This window comes from Tyto alba, unplaced genomic scaffold (genome assembly GCF_018691265.1).
Source record: "Tyto alba isolate M040663 unplaced genomic scaffold, T.alba_DEE_v4.0 Super-Scaffold_17, whole genome shotgun sequence".
Lineage (NCBI taxonomy): Eukaryota > Metazoa > Chordata > Aves > Strigiformes > Tytonidae > Tyto > Tyto alba.
The window spans coordinates 11,739,573-11,762,917 of NW_024881279.1; the positions used below are offsets into that span (position 1 = coordinate 11,739,573).

Consider the following 23,345-nt stretch of genomic DNA (forward strand, 5'->3'; position numbering starts at 1 on the left):
AAGATGAACTAATCCCATAGTACAATTCTCAGTGTTTTGTCATTAACTGAGCTTTCATTTCACATTGCCAATGCAAGATAGTGGATCAGTATTTACAGAGGTAAATTCTCCCAAGAAGCAAAACTTCTCATTTCACACGAAGATAAACGTCAGCTCAGTAACTTGGCACTGGTCAAAGCATCTACTCTTCACTAAACCGATTCCATTCAACTAGAATTTGCTATTATTCCTTTGATATCTCTATCTTTTCTGCAAAAGCATCCCAGGAGCTTTTCTGCTGCACTTCAGTGTAACACACTGTGGATGTTTTCATAGTAAAAACCATATATTTCTCTGTGGAACTTTCTAATAGAAACGTAAATACTGCCTGCATAACTGTGAGATAATTTGGCCTCTCAGAAAAATCACTGATATAGAATTTAAGTGCCCTCTCACATAATGAACTGATAATCAGGAGCTGCACATGACTGCAGTTGTTCTTACCCATGCCAGGAGCAGCCATAAGAATCCTTGATATAACAACCTGGGTAATTGCCTGCTGAGCTGCTTTTGTCGATTCACCCAGTCTGTTTCCGTTCTCATCTGTGACAGGGATTCCAAACTTAAGTTCCCTGTTGAATAAGAGGTGAAAATAAAGCAGTGACTGACATGCATTTATTCACCTTTTTTTGTCACCTTATCTTTGTCCCCTTAAACTTCTCAATTATAAGAATTATGTTTTTATTTTATTTTCCAAGTTAGCCTGTTTGTAACACTCTTTGGCACAAATATTTCAAAAGGCAGAGAAAGATCTGGCGAAAAATATGCTGAAAAGTAAACAACTGAATATTTGTAACAGCAATCTGCCACTTGAGCCTGGTCACATGCATTCCAAGGGGGAAGAAAGGAGATGTGTTATTTCTGTAGTCCACAGAAAGGAGAGGTTCCTTCAAACATCAGTTCAGAAAAGTGGAATTTTCTGGACTGCTCTGGAAGTAGTCTGTCCTTTCTGACAAGCAGGGAATACAAGAAGATTAGTTTCAGTGAACTAAAATAGAAATCTTTGTGAAAATTCCCCTCTGGCCTTTTAGTCTTTGTTTCCATTTCAACCGCTAAGAACATATTTGAAAGTACAGAAGGATGCACAAAACAAACTACATTTCTGTAACTATACTATTCTCTATTAGATCTTTTGCTCATGTGCAGGGTTAGGTGTTAAACTCACATATTGGGGAGAACTTCTTGGGGAGTGAGAAGCAGACAAAAGGGCAGATATACTGAGATATACTGAGGCAGATATACTGCCTTTATTCTTCTCATCTTTCATAAGAGATAACATACTACCATGGATTGAATTTAATTGTAAATACAAACCTTAAATATTTGCTTTTCTGCCCATAACCTTGTGTTTATGAGAGGATGCTTTTAATTTGTTTTCCCCCACTTCTATTCTTAGTCCTAGTCAAATCAGAATACATATGAAATTTTGCTTCTGAGAAAGGGCATATTTTTATGATTAAAGGGAACTGCACAGCCTGACTTCTATGACTAACTTCTGCATGTGGGATTTGAAGCACCATTTTGGAAATGACTGTATTTTTCCAAAGTGGAATCTGTATTAAAGGGTCCATGTGACCAAGTTTTGAAGGACCAGTACCTGGTTTCTGAGATCTAAGACTGAAGAACTCTATGGATATTTATCTGAAGAGAATGTTCTATTTTATATCTATCACAATCAATCAAAACAAGATCACTCATGAAGTTTTTGCAAGGTTCTGAAACAAGCTAAGGATATATAATGTGCTTTATTTAGTAACTCGCTGGACAAAAAACTCAATAACATCTTTTACTGTAGAAAAAGTGATCTTTGTTCTTTTTCCTACCTTTGTCTCATTAGTGGAATATTAATGCAGTTAGCAGCAGCAACAGCAGCAAAAGGAACAAACCGTCCTATAAGAGGTGAGACATGCTGTAAAAGAGAAAAGGAAAAGAAAAAAAAAAAAAAGAAAAAAAAAATTACATAATGATTTTCTTTCCCAAAGATCATATTAAAATGCTTCATGTGCTAATGATACACCAAACTTATTTCCTTTAAATTAAAGTCCAATGAAAACTCAGTGGTGGGGCAGAGGTAAAACAACAAACAAGACATAAGTCATAAGCACTTCTCTCAGAGCGAGCAGTGGCAGGAGACTGGCAAAACCAATCTTAATTTAGTAGCATCACTGCAGAGAAATGTCAGTTTCTGAGCATGCCTGTCAGCCCAAGAGCAACACTAAGTAGACCTTTACTGTCTCTGCTGGCAAGGTCACAGCCAGCAACATCCATACCAGCTGCTTTGCATCTAAAGACACTGACTATAGAGGCTATTCATCTAGTCAATGTCTTGCATAATCTTAATTACTCTGTTTAGAACAGTCTTTCAAGCAACTCTTCAATGTTATACCATTCCTAATACATTAAAGCATAAGCAGAGGAGTACAAAACACTTAAACGCTTTTTTTTTTTTTTTGGTAAAGGACCTTTTTTTTTTGATTGTGTTGTGCATTTGTTTAAAGAATTTAATTTTTCTGTATTTAAGAGTGGCACCTCCTTACAAGTTCCTCAGCCAGTCTAGAGTAGGTATCCACATTTGCAGAAGTGATACTGCACCTTAAAAACACACCTATATAGTTTATGGGATAATGAGTCCACATTGTTGTAATTACATATCCATTCCAATTAACTTTCAAATGCTATTAAACACTTTGACATGTAAAAAAGAAATTGCAAAAGGAACCTTATTAGATACACTTTGTATTAATAAGACATACAGCTGTTTGATATACATATAAGAAGGACAGGATGTTTGAAATACATATAAAACCATCTGTATGGGGCAAAAATAAGGTTGGGATCTAAAGAAGGGAGCTGTCAGAGGCTATTACAACTCCATACTGGGAGCTGTGCACAATGTGACACAGATACACAGGAGAAATGAGCTGTTAGCATCTCCTAGAACACCAAAGTCTAGTTAAGAATGGAAAAAAATATCAGCAATACCTTTGTTAGTGCATTAAGTCCTAAAGCTGTTGCAACAGCACCCGTGGTAGCAGAAACATAGGCTGTTCCCAGCTGGCTACAACAAAAATAAAAATGTTTGCACATGCACAACTACCTTTATGTCACTTTTAAAAATAATTGCGTTTTACACATGTATTTACACCCCTGCAAAAGAAGTAAACATTTCTGTGATACTGCAATAAGATGCGGATGGAAGATTCACTAAATGAAACACCTTTCACTAGCAATAAAAATCCCATGCAAGCAACATCTTAACATTGAATCAAATTCTGCTCGTTCTGCATTGCTATCTGTTCAGCATTTTTGTATGTGTCTGAATGAACACCTTGAAGGATTTAATTCTATATTTAATTTCCCAATTGCTTAAACTAATACAATCAGTTTGTATTTCTAAGGCCATGTTTACAAAAGTAATTGAAATCAGCTATACCAAAACTCATACATATAGACTAGCTATGCTGCAAACACCCAAATCCAACCCAGTCTGCCCTAAAACATACTTTACATACTTCCCAGCTAGGAGGTGTCTGTATAATCTCAAATCCACTGCTTTCTCCTGGGTATCTATAAGCAAGTCAGCCTCAAAACCAGAAAGTCAAGCACTGCAGTTCCAGTCTCCTATTCATGATTTCTAGCTTTCGGCATCTATTTAGTCTCACTCTTTGCCTTCAAGAAGAAACAAGTACTGCACAGACCAGTTCCTTGAAGCATACTCTTTTTGTAAATAAGCACATAGTGTGGTGTGTGCTATACTGTAGGGCACTGAGAAGATGGTACAGAAACAGCTGAAGGTCCACACAAAATATCAACTTAGAAATATCCCGGTGTAACACCAAACTTTCAAATGGTTGATGAGCAATGCACCCAGACTCCTATTAAATCCTACGCCGTTAAGGGCTTATGATCAAGGTGTTTAGGCTTATCTTAAGGGCAGAAATGGATTTCTTGCCTCTATCGTTCTCAGACTTCTCATCAGCATAGATGAATAAACTTATTCCTCTATCACAAACTTTAAAGACCAAACATGTTCCAGTACATCAGACAGCAACTTCTAAACACATTGGAAGTACGTGGTTCAGTGTCTGACCTGACAGTAATAGGGGCATCACCGCTCCTGTTTGTGTAATTTACTATAGCATTGAAGGACTGGTTAATCCACTGCCAGAAAACCACTGCTGGTGTTGTTCTTGAAAAAAGAAACAATTATCATTATTTTTATTAAACACACAGTTAAATCAGCAGCACAGAAAAATGATGGCAAATCCAGAAAAGCCAGTGCAAGCAACAATAATGCAGAGATACTTGTTTATCTGAATGAAACAATACAGTCAATAAGATACTGGATTGACAATTTAAGTACTACTACTTCTAAGAATATAATTTAAAAGCACTGTAATTAAATAGCAGGGTTCACGTGGGACAACAATTTGTTGCAATAACAAAAGTATTATAGCAAACCTCTCTATAAAAAACACACAGAGAAATATGAAATGCTCTAATTTCTAGAATAATTTTCAAGGGTTATTCCTTTGCAGTCCGCTGGTTCTCTTTGGAAGCTCTGTAAGTGACTGAGAGGTGAATTTTATGAGACAGGATTTATCCTCTCAGTCTTCAAAAGGCTAATATGATGCAATTGTTATAATAAAACTCTGTGACATTAAAGTATTCAGTTGCATGTAGAGCCAGATTAAAAGACACTTAACTCCAAAATGAAAAACTATTTTCATTAAAATATCTGCATGTTTAAGAAGTACAGGTACAGCATGAACTAGGTGACCAGTCATCAGAAAAAAGAATAAGAGCTCCAAGGAATTCTCATAAACTACGTCAGTGCTTGTACGCAGATGTCTTAGGACAAAAGTGCTTACTTGTGAGCATGGGTGGGGGGCAGTGAAAAAAATATATTCTGTAAAAGTTGCAGAGTCCCCATTTAAGAAACTAATGTGGTCCCTGTTAAACTGCAGATATAACCATTTTGCAAATGGTTATACTGACAAGTAACAAAAGTGACAGTCAATTTGTTTCACAATGTTTGGGGCTGTCTTGTGGCAGGATGAATGCTTTTGCCCTCAAACCAGTAGTATATCTAAACAATGGGACAGACTTATGAAAAAGAAATCTACTAAGGGCCATTAAATAAAACGCTATCTCTGTTTAGGAAGTTCCTGACCGACAAATGGCTGGATGCTATTAGAGTATACTAGGGAAAAAAGTGGGTTTTTGCATAATCAGACCACAAACTCTGCCCCCAGTGGCAACACCACTGAAGATTCTGCTCCACCAGAATTTGTGAGGGGAACCAGGCCACCAAAAGTAACAGCTGCTACTGAAAACTATTTCCTGGTCATTAAAATAACTTTTCATAAAAATTTAAAGCTTATACTTAATTAAATTATTTAATAACACAGTAATGGTAACAGGATTGTGGTTCTCACTGGAGGGCTGATATGGAAATTGAGTGCTAAAGAAGAAGCAGTAGTTATACCAATTATTCTGTAATAGGCAGGAAGCCAAAGAGGAGATGCTAGAATAGAAGGTGTGCATCTACCATGAGGCTTTGGTTCTGAAATGGGAAGATATGTTATTTCTTTAAATTGCAAAAGGTTGAAAAATTCAGGAGATCTTAAAGTATATTCTTATTCCCCCGGGTTTCCATCACTACTGCTGTTGTTCTTCTTTTGTTCCTGTGCATATACAACTCTTTTCCTGTCTCATCCTTCCTGTTTCCTCACTACTGTTGTGTAGAGGATGTTAAGCCTACTATAAAGTTTAGGCATGACTCATATTGCCTTACTGCACACCCAAGAGCCCTCACAGGTGTAATGAGGAATTTACTTCTTCCAGTGGCCAGCAATAATCAGTGACATGCAGAAAGATGGATGCTACACTGCATCATCCAAGGACTTCTACACGATCCTGTTTGTACTGCTGAGGGTTTTTTCCAAAGAAACCGATGTCTTCCAGGCTAATAAATCACCTAGTTTTGAATCTGAGCAACTACTGATAATGCGAAGAAATGGTATATAGCTATTTTAAGTATTACAGATAATAACAAAACGTGCATAATAGAATAAGCAGTTAACAGGAAGCAGTGCTTGTGAATGGGCAGCTGTACTGATTGTTTTATTCATATTCTTGACTGTTTTTTAAAAACACACACACATATATGCATCATTCAAAGCAGTTGTGCCTTTCTGGAGTGCGAGCCAAGAATCTGTAAAATCTTAGCATCAAAAAACCTTGTTATTTCCACTGAACCTCCCACCAGCTCTTGCTAACAAAGCATTGTGTCACAAAAATATTTCTAACACGGAGTCTGCTAACAGATGATCCTGGCTTCTTTGGTGGACTTCACTGTATTGGTGATTCAAGAACTATTGAGGAAATAGAAGAATCAAACAGGAGTTGAAGAAACTCGATGACTTATGGACCAAAGCATAATGAGTACTCATTTGGCAGACAGAGCATCCTACATGCCAGATCTCTAAGGTAGAAATTCCCATGTATCTCCTCCTCTTTGTCTTCCACATAACTCTCCCACATGGAAGGGATTTTGGAACATTCAACTTTCCCAGTTTGAGGAAAAGTGAGATGGTGAAAGAGAGGGGCTAAGGGCTTATCTCACAACTACTTCTAGAGGAAACCATTAATCAGCGTGAGGGAATGCAGAGAGAGAAAAGGAAGCAAAATTTTACATTTTAAAATATTTATCATAAATCTAAAATGCTCTTTTGACAATAACAATGATTTTCACTTATCTAATTTGTAGGCAAATGCTTTATGTGTTATATAGACATCACTTACCTATAAAAGGTCATCATACAACCTGTGATAGTCATGTTCATGGGTACCTGAGCTGACATTCGGCCAATCAAGACCATCTTTTCACCAGTGTCTGGGTGAAAGGCTGAATCATAGATATATTTTGCTCTCCACAAGTCATCTTCTGTCAAGCCAGGTGCCACGATACCTTGCCTTGGGACAAGTTAAAAAACAAAACAAGACAACAGCAAAAAGCACAGCTTTTATAAAATGGTGCAAACTCCAGTGACAAATGTGGCATCAGAGGATTTTGGGATGTCCATACTAAGTTAATCTAGCCTCATAGTTAGCTTGTAGATCCTCAGCTTTTAAATGGACTGGTGAAGTAAAAAGAATCAAAACTCACAGCGGTGGTTATGTTGGCTGAATCAATATATCCAGCACCAAATTTCTATTTACTCAAACCTGTACTAGGTTTTAGAGGTAAAATCTCTGAGTCATTAGCATTAAACTTCGAAAATTTACTTTATCAGTATTTAAAAAACTACTTGCTCCAAACAATATAACAGATAAGATGAAGTTTTAAACTCTTTTGTCATACTAACTATTTTCAGAATTAGACACTTTTGTATTTCAGAATACTTAATAGGGGTTCTCAGATGACATATTTTCCCCGTTAATTAGCAAATCTGTTTTTAAAAAAAAGTGGTTCAAGCTCTGAAATAAGAATAAAGAGTGGTACAATGAATACAGTGTGTTAAATATTTCCTTTTAAATATACAACCATGTACTTATCATTGACATGGAATCCTTTGGGCCAGCAGTACAAGTTATCAATGCCATACCTGTAATCATGCACAATTTTTCTTGCATTTTCTAGTTGGGCATCAGATAGCAAAATATTCCGGGGGTCTGTTACAGTGAAGAAGTGACTGGCTCGTCCAACAAAAGTGCTTTGATCCCATCGAGGCTCCTTGATGTTAATATTTAATGGTATATCTGCTGACATTTTCAAAAACTCTGTGAAGAAAATGTGAAAATTTGCAACTCAGAATTCCACTTATTTCATAACGTATCTATAACTTGCAAGATGAAAGGTGGTTATGCTTAAAAAACCAGAACAAACACCAAACAACTTGCAGAACTGAGGTTTAAAGGGGCAAGTATGTATCCAGAAAGCAGATGATATATTATCATCTTGGGTTTTAATTAGTTTGGTACTGACAGAAGTAAAAAAGCAAGAACTTAGATGTCTACAGTCATGTTTCTGTGCCTGTTTCCCCAAGACATTTATACATTACATCTTTGCAAGAGTATGAGTATCTGATTATGAGGTAGAGTTACATCATATACATGTACAGATATCTGAGAATGAGGCAGATGCAAAGAAGTATATAAATTTATTAATATATAACAATATACTAATCAGAAGTGTGCTTTATTTCAGTGATGAATTAGTGTTTGCTGAAAATAGTGTCTTAAAGTGAAGGAGAAATTCAGTATTTCAAGATGTGCTTGAAGAGCTGTCACAAAGTGTCATGACAGAAGAAATATTTAATAAAATATTTTATTAATAAAATCCAGTTAACTTCTCTGGCATAGCAAAACAAAACAAAAATTAGGAACACAAACCCAATAATTCATTTTAATAAATGTTGTCTCTCTAAATCCATGTTTTAACAAAACAAAGATTACATAATGCAACAATTTGCCACATTATGAACACATGATCAGATCTCCTAATGATACTTCAAAGATGGTTAAAGAACTACAGTGAAGGGCACTGAACTAACATAGTTGTGCATTTATCGGCCTAAAGCCCAGAAAATTAAAAATTACTTCAGGATGACTAAGTTTACTTCAGTCTTTCATCTATTGAAACGACAGTCCCTGCATAGCACAAGCTAAAGGAACTTTAAGAAGAATTTCTGCAACATATTCAATAGCTAGTGAAAAAAACAACCAACCACCATCCTCCATATAATGCCTGTAGTTCAAATGGCTGAAGTAAATTTGATCTCTAAAAATACAGATGATATCACATATAATTTTATCTGTTTTAATAGGAAAAACATCACCATTATAAGGACAACTGATACTTATGGTGTAATCTGCCGCTGAGTAGTATTTTTATTTTAACTCAAGACCACCATGAAGTTGTCTGAAACGTTTTGATTGATTTGATCTTTGGAAAAGTAAACTTCTACAGAGATAAAGGCTTAAGTCTTCCCATCTATCATAACCAGTCCTAAATAGGCAGCTCTAAGCAACAGGAAGGAAGAAGAAACTAATAAATATTTAGAAGACACTACAGATTAGTATTTCTAGCAAAAAAACCCAACACCAAACTATTATACACCTTTGCAACAACTCTCTCAGGAACCATGAAATCAACTTTTTAAGCAGTTGAGGACTGTATAAAATTATTGTGCCTTGAACCACTTATCATTCAGAATTGCTCTTAGAGTGGGAATTATTCAGAGAAAAGACTGTCTTCCCTGCATTTACCCAGACTTCGCATTTTTATGCTTATGTAATAGCACAAGCATGACTTATTTATGACTTCTGTGGTTATTATTACTGTGATTTAATGACAATGAAAACCTAGCGGACACATACTATTTTATGGTGTACCATACAACCAGTAAGGGAAGTATTTGATTTTCTAATATATGATCTGCCAGGAAGAACCACCGATGACATTCAGATGGCACAAGTTCTCAATGTCGCACTTGCTCATGAACTCAATAGAAACTGTATGCATAGGCATGATAACACTGAGCACCAGACATGATTATAAAGCTGTAAAGATAAGGTTGCAAAAATTCAGAGTCACTGCATTATATGTGAAGATAAGCAATGTTTAAAGAGGATTTGGCAAGTACATTCTACTCAGCACTGCTGAGTATTTGAGGCCAAGTCCCACTTGTGGTAATGAAGAAAGCAAAGTAACCTACTGCTAGTGCACCAAACTTTGATAACGCAGAATGGATTAAATAAATAATAACGAAGGGTTGCCCTTCACAATCACAGCATGATTAACAGCTGAATAATGAAAATGTCCTATCTCAACTAGTATTACTAAGTAAGTGTTAAAAATGATTAGAAAATCCTAATTTGGTGCCACAATAAAAACATCCTTCTTCTAGTACATTTACTGATAATTAAAGTTTATTTAAGTTAAATACTCAGTTTTTATTAAAAACCTAAAGCTTTTGGGATGTTTATGTATAATTTTTATGTTTAGCTTATATTATTTCTGATAGAACAGTGAAAAAAGAAAAGCATAAAATACGAAACATCTCTGCTTTCAACCAGACTCAAGCTTTTCCTTGAACAAATAATCTCCATTTCTATAGAACAGATCTTATTATTGAATTCTACACAAGCTAAATCAATTTGGTTAAAAATCACACAAAAATTATAACTACCTGCTCTCTAAATTTTCCTGACATCAGGAGAAACTCAGAGCTGTACTGGCAAAGCAGAGCTGTTTGCCTTTGCACTGTAGAGAGCAATTGTGTAAAACCAAGCCGTGTTTCTACAAATATTGTTGAATTCTGGATAATCATGAACTGAGGGCACAGGCTGCAGGTAGGACCCCAGTAGAATTGCTTTTGTTTTTTCCTGATAACGTGTATTAAGCTCTTAAATGCTCAAGTCCAGACAAGTTTAAAATTCCCAGTTTCTATTCCAAGTCATCATGTTCAAGGTTGTTTCAAAGACTCCCAAATCAGTCTAAGCTCTCACAGCTTTTATTGCAATAATTAACACCCCCCCAGCTGTTTGACAAAAGCATAAATCATTTTGAATAGTTGGATAAAGGAAAATATACCAAAGCATCCCCAGAAAACGGTAATGTTAAAAACATGTGACCATCTGAAATCACAAGACCGGGGTTTTCTATACCTCTCTCCATCCAGTGCAGTCCTCCTGTATGGCTATGTGAAACCAGAACAAATGATGAAATAAATCCATTTTCTGCTAACAAATGAAGACCTTCTTATGACCAGTGTCGACCTTACTGAGAACTGAGCACACAGAGCTGGATTCACCCATTCCTCAAGAGTTAAAAAGCTCTGTTCACTGGGCCCTGACCCCAACCAGCAGCTCTGAACCCCTGGGTACAATGAAGACTCCTACAGCAAAACAGCAAACAGCTGTTTATCAAGTAATTGTTTATTGAAGGCAAACACCTCTGCTTTGCCAGTACAGCTCTGAGTTTCTCCTGATGTCCGGAAAATTTAGAGAGCAGGTAGTTATAATTTTTGTCTTCTTTCCCATCAGGTGTATACTACATGGAATATGAGCTACTTGCTGCAGTAAGTTATTGCATAATTTTAATTTGTTAAAATAGCACTGTGAGTTGCAACAGAAGAATATGATGATTGTCTTTAGTGAATGTTATGAATATTTAAAAAACATTGATCCACTACTACATAGAAATAGCAGCCAAGTGTGTGTTTCAGTGATTAAAATGAACATTGATAAATTTATTTAATATTAGATCTGACCTACTAAATACACTTTCTTGCTCTTTCACTATGCCATTTTTCCCTCGTGGCTTTCAGTTTTTCTTCGGTACAAGAGACCTTAAGAAAAACTATTGTTCCAAAGGCCTGTTTGTGCATTAAAATTTGCAGTCATTAACTCAAATAAGTAAGTATAAAGCAAGTATACAAGGAGCATCAGCACTGCTGCTCCAACTTGAAGTAAATACAGTCGTGATTCAACTACCCTCAGATCTTAAAAGTTTCACCACCAAGTTAGGAAAGGTCCTAAGGCTTCCCAGGATACTAGAAGGCTAATAAACATGATACAGTAGGGGAAACAAATCTTTTCCCCCTCCTTCCACTCCCATTTCCCTCACTGTTAAGTTCATTATTGTATGGCAGCTTTTATTAAGGTCTTTACTATATGCTGAGACAGGATTTCCCTACAGTGAAACAATAAATCTTACAAACATCAAGAAAATAAGATGCTGTAGCAATGTATCATTTACTAAATTAATCTTGAAGCATGAGGGCATTTGTATCAGAATTATAAATAACTGACATTAGACTAGTAAAATCTAACACTTCTTTTTTGCAGTTTATGCCAATGACATTTAGAGGTGTTACCAGCTTTTTAGCACTGTTAAGGAGCATCCTTCTCCCCACACACAGGTAAAAGAAACAAACAAATAACATAACTTGACTCAAGACCATAGGTCAAGTCACAAATGACAGCAGAACCTTAAACTTCTGACCTGTGCTCTAAGTACTGCTGATATGGCAAGACACAAGTTATTATTTCACAAAAGTAATGAAGAGAGATGTAAAGGTGCTGGGTAAGAAGCAGATAATTCATCCCTCTCTTCCATTTGAGTATTCTTGCCTTTCTATTCCGTGTTGTAATTTGCTATAAGTATTTACACAGTTATGAAACAGTTTCAAACACCACAGCAAGAAGACACCTGTGGATTAGTAGTATTATTTTCATGGGACACATTTCTCACCAGGCATGTTCCAGAATGAACACTGATCATGGAAATGAAAAAAAGACTCAGGACAGATTTGGAGAACAGAATTCTAATGCAGGGTGTCTGAATAGAAGATGGTCCTTAGATTTCTTTTCCCTTTCTTAGTACTATACCATTAAAAACACCCACCCACGAACAGTGATACACTGTGGAAAACCAGACCATCTTCTGTTCTAAAAAGGTAACTGCTGGTTTTGCAAAACTACCCTATGAAAGCAGGGTGAACTCATTTATTAAAAAATTCTTTTCCACTTAAAAAAAATAAAATCAAACCTGTACATTAGAGTTGGTAAGTCGTTCTATGAATCCTTCCCTATTGGTATATTATTTGTAGCATAGTTCAAGTTTAAATATTTTTACAATTAAATTATCAGTTTCATTAAGAATAAGAACTGCTTAGGATACTTATGTTAATCTGTTTCAAGCTGTTTAATGAATGCTTAATAAAGCAGTCCATAAATAGAAGCTCTTTTAATTCTTTTCACTCTGATTAGCATATATACTATTGGGTTGTCTGTGAATAGTGTTTATAAACTTATGGTATCACTGTTCACAAAACCAAGTCCTTTAGTAATAAGAAATCTAAACAATAAAGATCTACCTTCACTGCAGATGGTTCAATTCAGGATTGTTTCACTCCATTCTCACTTAGACCACCCCAGCGAAGGTGGATCTAGGGAAAATATCAGACTTACCACCTTCATGTCCTATCTTTATCCTCTGTCCACTTGATCTACTCTGTGTCCGCTCTGATGCTCCTTGAACCATGGGTGCTGATATAACCTAGCACCCTAGCAGAAAACTAATGCAGTAGAAAGAAAAGAGAAGCCAACTCAGTCTCCTGGATTAGTGTGTTGAACTGGCACAGTAGGTGGTCTGGGAGCACAAAAGGTCTGCACTCCCATTCTCCTTCAACAGACTAACCTGCAACCACCATGCGTTACCATTTTGCTCAAGTTCAGGATCTGCAGATGCAGAGGAGTGAAGCATAATGAAAATCTTGAAGCCTAGCCTTAAATCTGCAGGGAAGACAATGAACAAGAAACATAAAGCATAGATAATTTTAAATGTTTTGGCTTACCAGAGTCAAGAGATTGGAAGTCTATATTATGGACCAAGAAAATAGGTGCAAGAGAGACCTAACTTGCTGTAAACTGGAAAAACTCCAAGTCCTTGTGTGTCTACATAGCAAAAAAAAAGGTATGATGGTAGAAAGAGCTAACACGATCTAAGTAGTCAAGGGAAGAGAGTAGACAAGGTGACCCGTACCACAAGCTAGCTGAGCAAAAGCACACCAAAGACAACACACAACCACTCCTTTTCCATGCCTTTCTCACTGCTGTTACCCATGCTAGCCAGACTAAGCTAGCAGAAACTTGTCAGCATATGCTTTGGTCTCTCCTTCTCCTTGTAAATCTACCAAAGAAGGGTTAGTGCTGCAGCAGCAAAAAGCAACCTAGCAAGAAAATGGAAAACATACGTTAATGGAGAACCCTTGGCATGTGCTACAACAAAAGATCATGCTTGAAATCATTATGTCTGTTTAGAAAGATAGCAACAGAAAACATTGACTTTAATATTAATAATCTTAATAAAGATAAAGGATAGTATGTAGCCTCCAATACTGCATAGGATGGGGGGATGGGACAGGTGTTCACCCTGGAAAAGATTAGATCTCATGCAAAAAGGGGCCAAAACTTTAGGTGACAGCTATTTACGTACACAAAAAAATTTCCTTCTGAATGATGTGACTGACATAACTGACTTGCACTTTAAGAATATATGTAGGAACAATACCGTTCTAAATAAATTTAAAATAAAAATCATACAGACTGTGGGCAGGGACAGACCACCAATGCCTACGGAGAAGGAACAGACGTCATGCCTAGAAGGGAGCATAAAAAGTTCAGACACTGGAATAAAATAATTTGGAGACACATAAAACTTGAAGTGAAGTAAAAAAAGTTGTTCAGTTTGCCAGTCTCGGGACTCTGAGTCATAGACCTGCTACAGTGGTGCCTGTCTAAGGGAACCAGTGAATTTCTGTCTTGAAAACTTACAAGTTTTCTGGCAAAATATTTTTAGAATAAAAGCCGCACTTCTTGTATTAAAGAGACTGCATGATGCTACTCGTGACTTACCAGGCCCTTATTAGTAAATGCTGAAAAGGGAAATAAATCCCATAAAGCAAAACATAAGCCAGTAAAATGCCTTTGTACTTTGAAGGGATCCCTTTGAAGGGATTACAAAGTAAAAATGGTGACTGCACAAAAATGGTTTCATCAATATATTATCCAACAGCCATGCAGTCATCATCATAAATTGTATGGCTTTTTAAAACTGTATGTTCTATTTAAAGAGTGAGACTGTAAAACTGCAAGGAATAGGTACAACACCCTCAACTGAAGTTGCTGCAACAGTATTTTACATAGCTGTCACCTTAACTTTCAGATACAATTTTAGATGGGTGTTGCTATTTGCACAGTGCATTCAAATACTCAATAACAAAAACACTGTAATAAAACTATTTAAGATTTAATTATTATTTTAACTACAATACTTTGTCAAGGGTGTAACTCCACTACCCTCTGTGATATAATTCTCCATATATATTAAGTGTGCCCAAGATTTAGGTTCTCAATATCCATATATCCATAATAGAATTGTGTAAAGAAAAAATAAAGGACATTTGAGTTAAATCAAATTAAAATAAATCCATCTGAGCTAAGTAGAGAGTTTGCAAAGGGACTGAAAAGTAAATGCACAAATCCTCTAGAACAAAGATAAAAATGTTTGCTTTGTTACACTCAACTAATGAAGGCAAACTTCCACAACTACCTAACACTTAATTGCCTATATATAAATATCTGCATTTATTGTTCCCACACCTGTTGCTATTCAGTAAGTACCAACAGAGGAGAGACCACCTGTGAAATAGGACAAAACTCTGAATCAACAGGAAAGGTAAGCAGCAAAATTACCCAATCTTGCAACAACTCTCTTTCTCAAACAACTCTATTAACAGAGGACTTGGGAAACAACATTAATTTTACAAACACGTAAGTTATTGTAATGATCCATACGGAAAAGTCACTCTGAGATCATGTTCACATGGGCCGATTGGCAGTACTGGAAAGGATAAAAGACAACATCATAAACGCAGTCAAACAATTAACATCTATCAGGGGAAAATATGCAGTAAGGAAGAAAATAATACATATTTTCAGTGTTTCAAACAACAGATCAGTTAGAAATGTATTTAATAAAACCACTCATACCTGCAAACCCTGAAGGTGGTAATAGTCCACACTAGTAAATTAAACCAGTGATAAAGAATGGACTATGCTCTCTGGTACATTCATATTACTAAACCCTTTCAGTTTCTGAACTAGGGCAGCTGTATCCGAACTGTCCATGGAGAACAGCAGCTAAATCCTCCCTTGTGCTGCGGGATTGTCTGGGTGAGCACCAGCTGCCCTGAGCAAAACCGCTCCATGCCACGCTCCAGCAAGTTAACAATGCAGGGGACCACGTTCCTGTGACCAGGAACAATTTTTGGCACTGTTTAGCTCCCTGGCACTGATGCAGAGGTTTGATTATCCATGTGCTTCACACTGAGGCTCTTTCTATGTATCAAGGCATATTTTCAGAATCATAACTGCAATTGTGTGTTCATAAAGTTTTTCATAAACATTTGACTGTCAAGCTAAAGAAATGGCCACAGCTTGCCACGTACTTGGCACCAAAAGTTGCGCTGAAGCTGTGGTTCTGTAGACTGGACGCAATTAGCTGTGGTGATACAGATGGCAGATCACAGAGAGGATACCACTGTGTGAAACTGTACTTCCCAAGTACTTTAAAGCAATTTCACTGCCAGCCTTGCCCCTACCACTCTTTCAACAAATCTTGCTGCTGTCTCCTCATCTCTCCCCAGCGCTCTCCAAGCCCCAGTAATCAGAAAATAAAAACAAGCTGAAAGCACGATAGAACTCACAGATGGCTAAAAATAAGGTCTTTGTTTAACTGAAGAGAAACTCTCAATTCCATGTTTTTAATAACCTTATGAAGAAATCTTTATTTTAAATCAATTCTTTGACTATCTTTTTCATCTCATATTTAAATCAGAAAGTGACAGTGAACCAAGCTGGAAGCCCCAGTACCAAACACACCCAAATTTTTTGCCTTCTTGGAACAGATAGAATCATCTGACAGTTCATGGTCTAATGTTTAATACTAATGTTAACTGGAGGGAAAAAGAGGGCTTAAAGAATAAGTGAGAGTGGCCTCTCTTAAAAAATAATTACATAAAAAAACAGCACAAAGTCTGATCAACAGTTTTAGTACAAAGGCTACATTTAGATTTGCCACAGTACCAGCAATAGCAGAAGACTTTAAACCTTGTCTAAAGGTTAATATCAGCAGTTGCAGCAATTCTACAAAATGCAGACTCAGAAGTTGTCAGGAGTTCAACTCTCTGTTGCTCCTTTTCAAAGTTCATGTTTTAAACATCACACTGAAGGTCATATAACCACTTTTCAAATCAAAGCAGTAGCCAAAAGAGTAGCAAAGACTATTTAATTTATTTCAGGCGGTAACATACCACTCAATTTTGAACAGCCCAGGCATTTGATCATTTATTTTAAACACTGTGGCATGATTGAATAATCCAGATGGGCACATGATCTGGGACATTCTGGGCAATTTAAACTCATGCAGCAATACACAAATGATGAAAAGCAGTTTTGCCACCTTCCTTGGAATCATTAATATTTTCTTATGTTACTGACACCTTGTATTTTAACCCAAATCTTGAAAAAATCCACTCCACAATTAAGAAACTTCATCAGGTATGTCATTAATTTTTCCAATATCTAACCTAAAATTGGGAATAGAGCAAGAGAAAAAAGAAATTTCTTAATGGTATAACTGTGAACCCAATTTTTCATGTCTGATCTAAACACACATTTTTAGAGCTACAGTCACTGTTCTGAGTCAAGAAGCATCCCTAATGGCCATTCCTCAAGAGATGTAGACAGTTTAAGTTGCCAGGAGTGCTATACTGTGAGAGAGAAAATTTATGAGAGAAACTTGCCTGAGAACTACCCCAGAAGCAGGCTTTCCTCAACAGACACAAATGCCTGAATTGTCCTGAGTGAGGATCCTTTGGCAAACATCCTTAGATCAGGTACCAGACAGGATACTGCTTCACTCTCTATACATAATTTTCCATTGCTTTTTGCTTTTATGTGGGCTGGAGTCTAGATTATAACCTCCTGCACCTTCCCCTACAGAAGTGGACTCTATTAATGAGAGTAGCCTTTCACTTCTCTTGCATGCAGTTTCAGAAAGTCAGCAAAAACTGATCTGGGGGAGGGAGAAGTCTAAAGAGAAGTCTGTGTCCAAAAGCAGTGCAGGCATAATTGTGATAATGAACATTGCGACATCTCACTTATTGGTGCCCAACTCCCAGTCTGCAACCCGCAACCCTCTATTATAAAGCAGGGGACATGTTGGGTACTCTAGCTTAAAAGATAATTTAAACCAGCCTGCATACAGGGGAGCAAGTGAGTAACAGCCAACACAAATGCTGAAAGAAAGGTGTAACTTGTATGGTGGCCTTTACCAGGACTTTGACCCCTAACATCAGGTGATGTAAGGTGCTCAGGTCAGATCAGAATTCGCAAAATCTCCTAGAGGCAACTAAGAGTTCCTTTTTTGAAAAATGAACGAGGCTTTTCCTTGGAAACCCTGTAAAAATAGAAGGTAACAGCAATACCTTTTTCTTACAGAATCCTAAAGAATAGGAATAGTTCAAAAGTTAGAGCCAGGTGCTGCTGAAAATGTTTCATGTGCAGATTCACCAGGAGAGAAAAAAAAGATGTGACATACTTAGGCCCCTAGATCTCCATTCTTCAAAGCTGTCCTCTAACAGTCTGATGTCTAGCTGTCAGTGCCCTGTTCTGGGAAACGTGAGACGTAGGCTGGAAAACTGAGCTTGAGAAAAGTACCTGCTGGTACAAAATTGGGAGAAGAACAGCTTCTCTTCTTCCTCTGACATATTTATAAACCAAGGAGCCCATGGCTACTCTTTTGAAGCATATCCCATGCTGCTTTAATAGAGAAATACTTAGGGATCCTGTTAGGCCTCTTTATTCCTCAAATAACACACTGGCTTTTTTGGGGGCTTCTTTGCCAAAACAAACTCTGATCTTTCTTTTCCATGAGCAGTGCCCACCACAACAGCTGCTATGTTGGCTTAGGAAAAAAGATAGGAAATTAATTACACTCTGATTAGTACAAGGTGACCTATTCAACTTTACAAAACATTGGCAAAGCAACAGTGGAAAGGCAAACCCAGCTACTATCTGTATTTCAATTGCTCTGGCAAAGAAACAAACATAATACATTCTCCAGAGGTGTCAATCATGGCAGTATAATTAGTTCAAATGAGAAGCACTAATAAATTTTTAGGGGAAGAAAGCATTTTTGTGTGATGGCAAAAGAGCACATATCAGACTCATCGGGGTCATTAAGCAATGGTATTACTCTATTTGCTACCACAGTTTGAAAGAAGCATCAGAGCTGGTGACTAGGAGAAGTATGATGCAATGTACTTACACCAAATGGCTTAACAAAGCCACTTGCCAAGTTTTCCTTCCCCAAAGCAGCTTCTACCACTAAATATCTATTTAAATCACAAGGGAAAAAAAAAAATAAAAAAAATCTTTGTCTGCACTATGATTTTTCCTACTGCAATCATAAAAACAAATTTAACTTTGGAGAAGGCAAATCACAGCAACACTACAAGATACTTTTTTTTTTTTTCCTTATAAATGTACGTCCTGCTTGTAGCCTAGCAACAAAAGCAGCAGTCTGTGTTAAATGGATAGAGCCTGCTGCTGGGGCTCTCTCCTCAAAACAGCAGCCATCTTTGGCGTGTAACTTGATGAGAGATTTCATCATTCTGCATTAAAGCTACCTCCAGATGTTAGAGGTTGCCGCAGCCAGCTCAGCAGTGTTGGCTTTCAATTTGCCACCTCTTCTCCCATCGCATGAGGCACATTGCAGGGACATGTCACATATTCACTTCATCCCTTCATTAAGAAAAATAAAACTTATTTTCTAAAAAGGGTTAGTGCAAGCTCTTATTTTATTTCAGTCTTGATTGCTGCAAGCTTGCCTCTGCTCCTTATTTTTTAACCCCTCCTTATTTTCTAAACCACTCCCAGTAAACTGAAGCAGGATTATCTAGCTCTGGCCCTCCTCTGTAGTTTCACACTATTTATATAATCTTTTTCCAATAGGATCCATACAGGTGATTTTTTTTAATTGCATATTGGTACAAAGTCAGTATTCACATCCCTCTCCAATGTCCATTATAATTACCATAAATTATTTATAATTCAATAAATAAATTAAAAAAATCATCAATACTTATAATGAAAATCCCTGCCTCTGGCTACCAGCTGTCTGACCTCCAAGTTAGTCGGCGCGTTCCTCCCCTGGAAAGGATGATCCCACGGCAGGGAGGCTCGTCTGCCGCAGGCCCGCGCCCTGCGCCGCTACCACGCACCACCCTGTGACACACAACCCACGCTGAGGGGACCGCTCGTGGGCAGGGGGGAGATTTGGGGAGCGGGTGGGGAAGCCGGGAGCCGTTATGCGTGGAGGGAGGAGGCGGGAGGGGAGGGCTGTGACAGCATCTCCCCAAAAGAGGGGTGACCCGCTGGGACACCGGCTCTGCTCCCACAGAGGGGGATGGCGTGACAGATGGGGCTGAGGTGACACGCGGGGCTGGGCCCCTGTGGAAGGGGACTGGGGTGACACACGGGGCCGGGCCCCTGCGGAGGGCACCGGAATGACACTGAGGGCGACACCGGCGCTGGCTCCCCACGCCGCGGCCCAGCCCCACGGAGGCCCCGCGCTGCGGGGACGCCCCCGCCCCAGTCCCGACGCCGATACTCACCGCGGCCGCCGGCTCCGCGCCACCCCTCGCCCCGCTGCCCGGAAGCGGCTCGGTCGCGCCGCGGGCGAGGGGCCGAGGGAGGCGGTGGGGCCGCCCCGCTCCGCTTCGCTCCGCCCCGGCGGGGCCGGGCCGGGCCGGGCCGGGGGGGGGGGGTGGTCCCGCCGGAGCCGGCTCGGGGCCGCCCCCCGGCCCGGCTGGAGTCCCGGGGCGGCCGAGCCGCCTCGGGAGCCCGGGCTGCCGGGGCAGGGCGGCTCCTCCTCCGGCGGAGCCTCCGCCGAGCGCCCGTAGCCCTGCTGAGGGCAGCTCAGGCCCTGAAACTACAGTTAATGAAAGAAAAGCGGGTGGAGGAATTACCGGGAGGGCTACCGGCCGCCTCCGTAGCAGGACGGCGATGCTCGGGGCGGCGAGGGTGGGTTTCTCCTGGCTTTCTTGTTTTCATCACTCCCACTTTAATATGTATTGTAGAAAACAGCCATCGGTGGGGGAAACGTTCATAGGAAACCACAGTGAAAGATAGAAAAATACTTTACCACAGGTCTCGATCCTAAGAATAAAAAAAATAATAAAGCAACGCGCTCCTATGAAATCCATCCCAGCTCATGGGAACTTTCTTGTGTATGAGGCCTTAAAAATGTCATACAAATGCAGGTCCTTGATTTTGTTGGAAGGCTGCGAATGGATTTCAGAGCATTTCCTTTTAGTAATTATAATCAATTGACATTTTATCTTTATACCATCCAACAGCTTCACCGTTTGAGATTATATGTGCAATCATTTGAGATTAAAAAAAATAGTAGAGATACTCAATTACATCATTTATATCATTTCTCCAGCCCAGCTTCCTGGCGAACATGGTGATAGATGCACAAACTAGATTCCTAACACACCTTTCAAGAATTGGCACATTAATGCTCGAGTCTGATAGTGTTATAGTCAGCAACACATGAGCTGGTCTTATCCCATAAGTGATGTTGAGTCGTCTGGGAAAGTGGGAAAATGTGTTCAGATACAGTGGTACTGCGTCTCATTTATAGCCTGCAAACAGTGCTCGTTTACCTCTCTGGTGGACTGCAGTAACTTGCCAACACACAGAGGCCGATTGCAACTGCCGTCTATAACCCAGCCCAGCTCCTCTAAGGTCTTCTGTTAAAATTCCCTTTGTGACAGTGCTGCTCTGTCCACGGGTCTCACCCCTGAAGGGGTGGCAGCTCTGCATGCAGAACAATCCTGCCCTTCAACACTTTGAATATGGGGCTGACAAGCTCTGACCTCCCCGTCACTGCTCGGTGCAGGATGCTAAATGAGATTTTTATACTAAAAAACCAGAAGTCTCCTCAGGTATTAAATGTTTGTGGAGATACACTTAGTGGTGAAATCTTTGCTGTTAAAACTCAACTTCTGTGAAAAATTGGATTTTTTTTTGTTTTGTTTGTTTGTTGGTTTTTGTTTTTTTTTTTTTTTTTTTTTTTTAATAAAAATATAATTGTGTAGGCTGGAGTTTGTTTTCAGCTTTTCACTGGCCTACACAGTTTATGATTTTCAATGAAAAGTTAAGATTCAACTTTCATTCTGACACAGATACATCAAATCTCAGATGTCTACCTATCTGTTTCAACTGTGGCTCCACAATTTAGGTCTTACAGATTATATATATATATGACAGTTACAAGTGCAAATAAACCAGATGAGATTAGATCATGAAAGAGTAAAAACTGGCACTGATATCCTTGCACTGCATTTTTCTTGCACAACAGAATTTGTTCACAGTTTATGTACTTTACTGCTGGTGTCTTTAGTTCTTTTTAATCTTGCTAGGCAGACCCCAGTCTCCATGGCCACTGACAGATCCAACACCGAATACATCTTTGATGGTATCCATCCCTAACACTTGTTGCTAAAAACATTGCAATGACTGATCAGGAAAGACTTCTTATTCAGAAAATGGAGACAGCTGGATGTTGTGCTTAGAAATAAATTAGTTGTCAGTGGGTATAACTGGTACTGTGGTATATGGTTTACATTCTGAGGACTGATGTCTTCTGCCTCTAATAATTTTCTTACATGCCAAAGATACTAACTTGTTAATCTGCTTTAAACCCACACATGGTCTTTTCTGCACATCACAATAGAAACTCTGCTTGCAGATTTTTTATGTAAATATATTAATACCTAAATTCTTTCTCTGAGTTGCTACATGGAAAGCTACGTTCATTCCCTGAGTTAATAATGTGCTCTATACTCATTGCAGATGGTTTTGAACAGCTATGTAACTTGTCTTTCACTAGACCAGTCACTTCTCCCATTGCTGAGAAACAAATCTGATTTTTTGCCATGAATCCTGAAAAGTCTTGAGATGGCTCAGACCAGCCAACAACAATTGCTCATAAGCCACAAAACTGGAAGGCGAGTAGGTGAAGATGGGTAGTCACAAAGAATATCTGACCTCTGGCTACATGTGTTTCTCTGTCTGCACTAATTTTCAGCTTGGTCAATGTCCCCTTTGTAAGCTCAAGCATATGTTTTCTTACAGATTCATGCAGAGTGTTTTATCTTGCTGGTTAAATTATAGTGCGAATACTAATGGTACATACAGAGAGCATGTGCCTAGAGAATATGACTGTGTTAATCAAATAAGCCCTACCTCAGCTCCTGTTGAAGCATTTCTTCAGTTGCCTTATTTCCCAAAGAATGTATTAATAAGACTCCTACAAGCCTCCAGACATACAATCAGTCCTTTGCATTTGTTGAACTAGGGATGAATTTAACCATCTGCATGTTTCCACCTGGAAGAATTCCTGCACTATTACAGGGCAAATTCTTCCTTATGCTGATCAGAAAAGGAGGATTTCTGTTCCTTTAACAGTTACTGCCTCATCTAAGAAATGAGCTTCACTCTGTTTGCTTTCCTCAAGTTTTCCTGTATTCATAATATTTACATTGGACATTAATGCTTTTTATGTTTGTTACAATTTCAAATTGGCATTGGGAATCAACTGAGAAAAACGAAGACCTGCTGCACATTGCTTTTATTAACATAAATGTCCAGTAAGTGGC

General features: G+C 38.5%; 1 protein-coding gene across 4 annotated transcripts in view; it reads right to left on the bottom strand.

Annotated features, from left to right (window-relative positions):
* SFXN1 (sideroflexin 1) overlaps nt 1-23,345 on the bottom strand; it is a 40,321-nt gene that overhangs the window by 7,853 nt on the left and 9,123 nt on the right. The window contains exons 1-9 of one of the 4 annotated variants that reach the window (XM_042790348.1): nt 20,292-20,418; nt 13,250-13,344; nt 13,021-13,127; nt 7,650-7,824; nt 6,847-7,017; nt 4,130-4,228; nt 3,022-3,097; nt 1,863-1,948; nt 484-611 (exon numbers count right to left, since the gene is read on the bottom strand). In XM_042790348.1, the coding sequence (XP_042646282.1) occupies nt 484-611; nt 1,863-1,948; nt 3,022-3,097; nt 4,130-4,228; nt 6,847-7,017; nt 7,650-7,824; nt 13,021-13,093 (808 nt within the window). In that variant the 5' untranslated portion in view covers nt 13,094-13,127; nt 13,250-13,344; nt 20,292-20,418. Of the gene's footprint in view, nt 1-483; nt 612-1,862; nt 1,949-3,021; nt 3,098-4,129; nt 4,229-6,846; nt 7,018-7,649; nt 7,825-13,020; nt 13,128-13,249; nt 13,345-18,214; nt 18,238-20,291; nt 20,420-23,345 lie in introns of those variants that run through there. The other 3 variants (XM_042790349.1, XM_033005679.2, XM_033005666.2) reach the window with 3 other exon arrangements.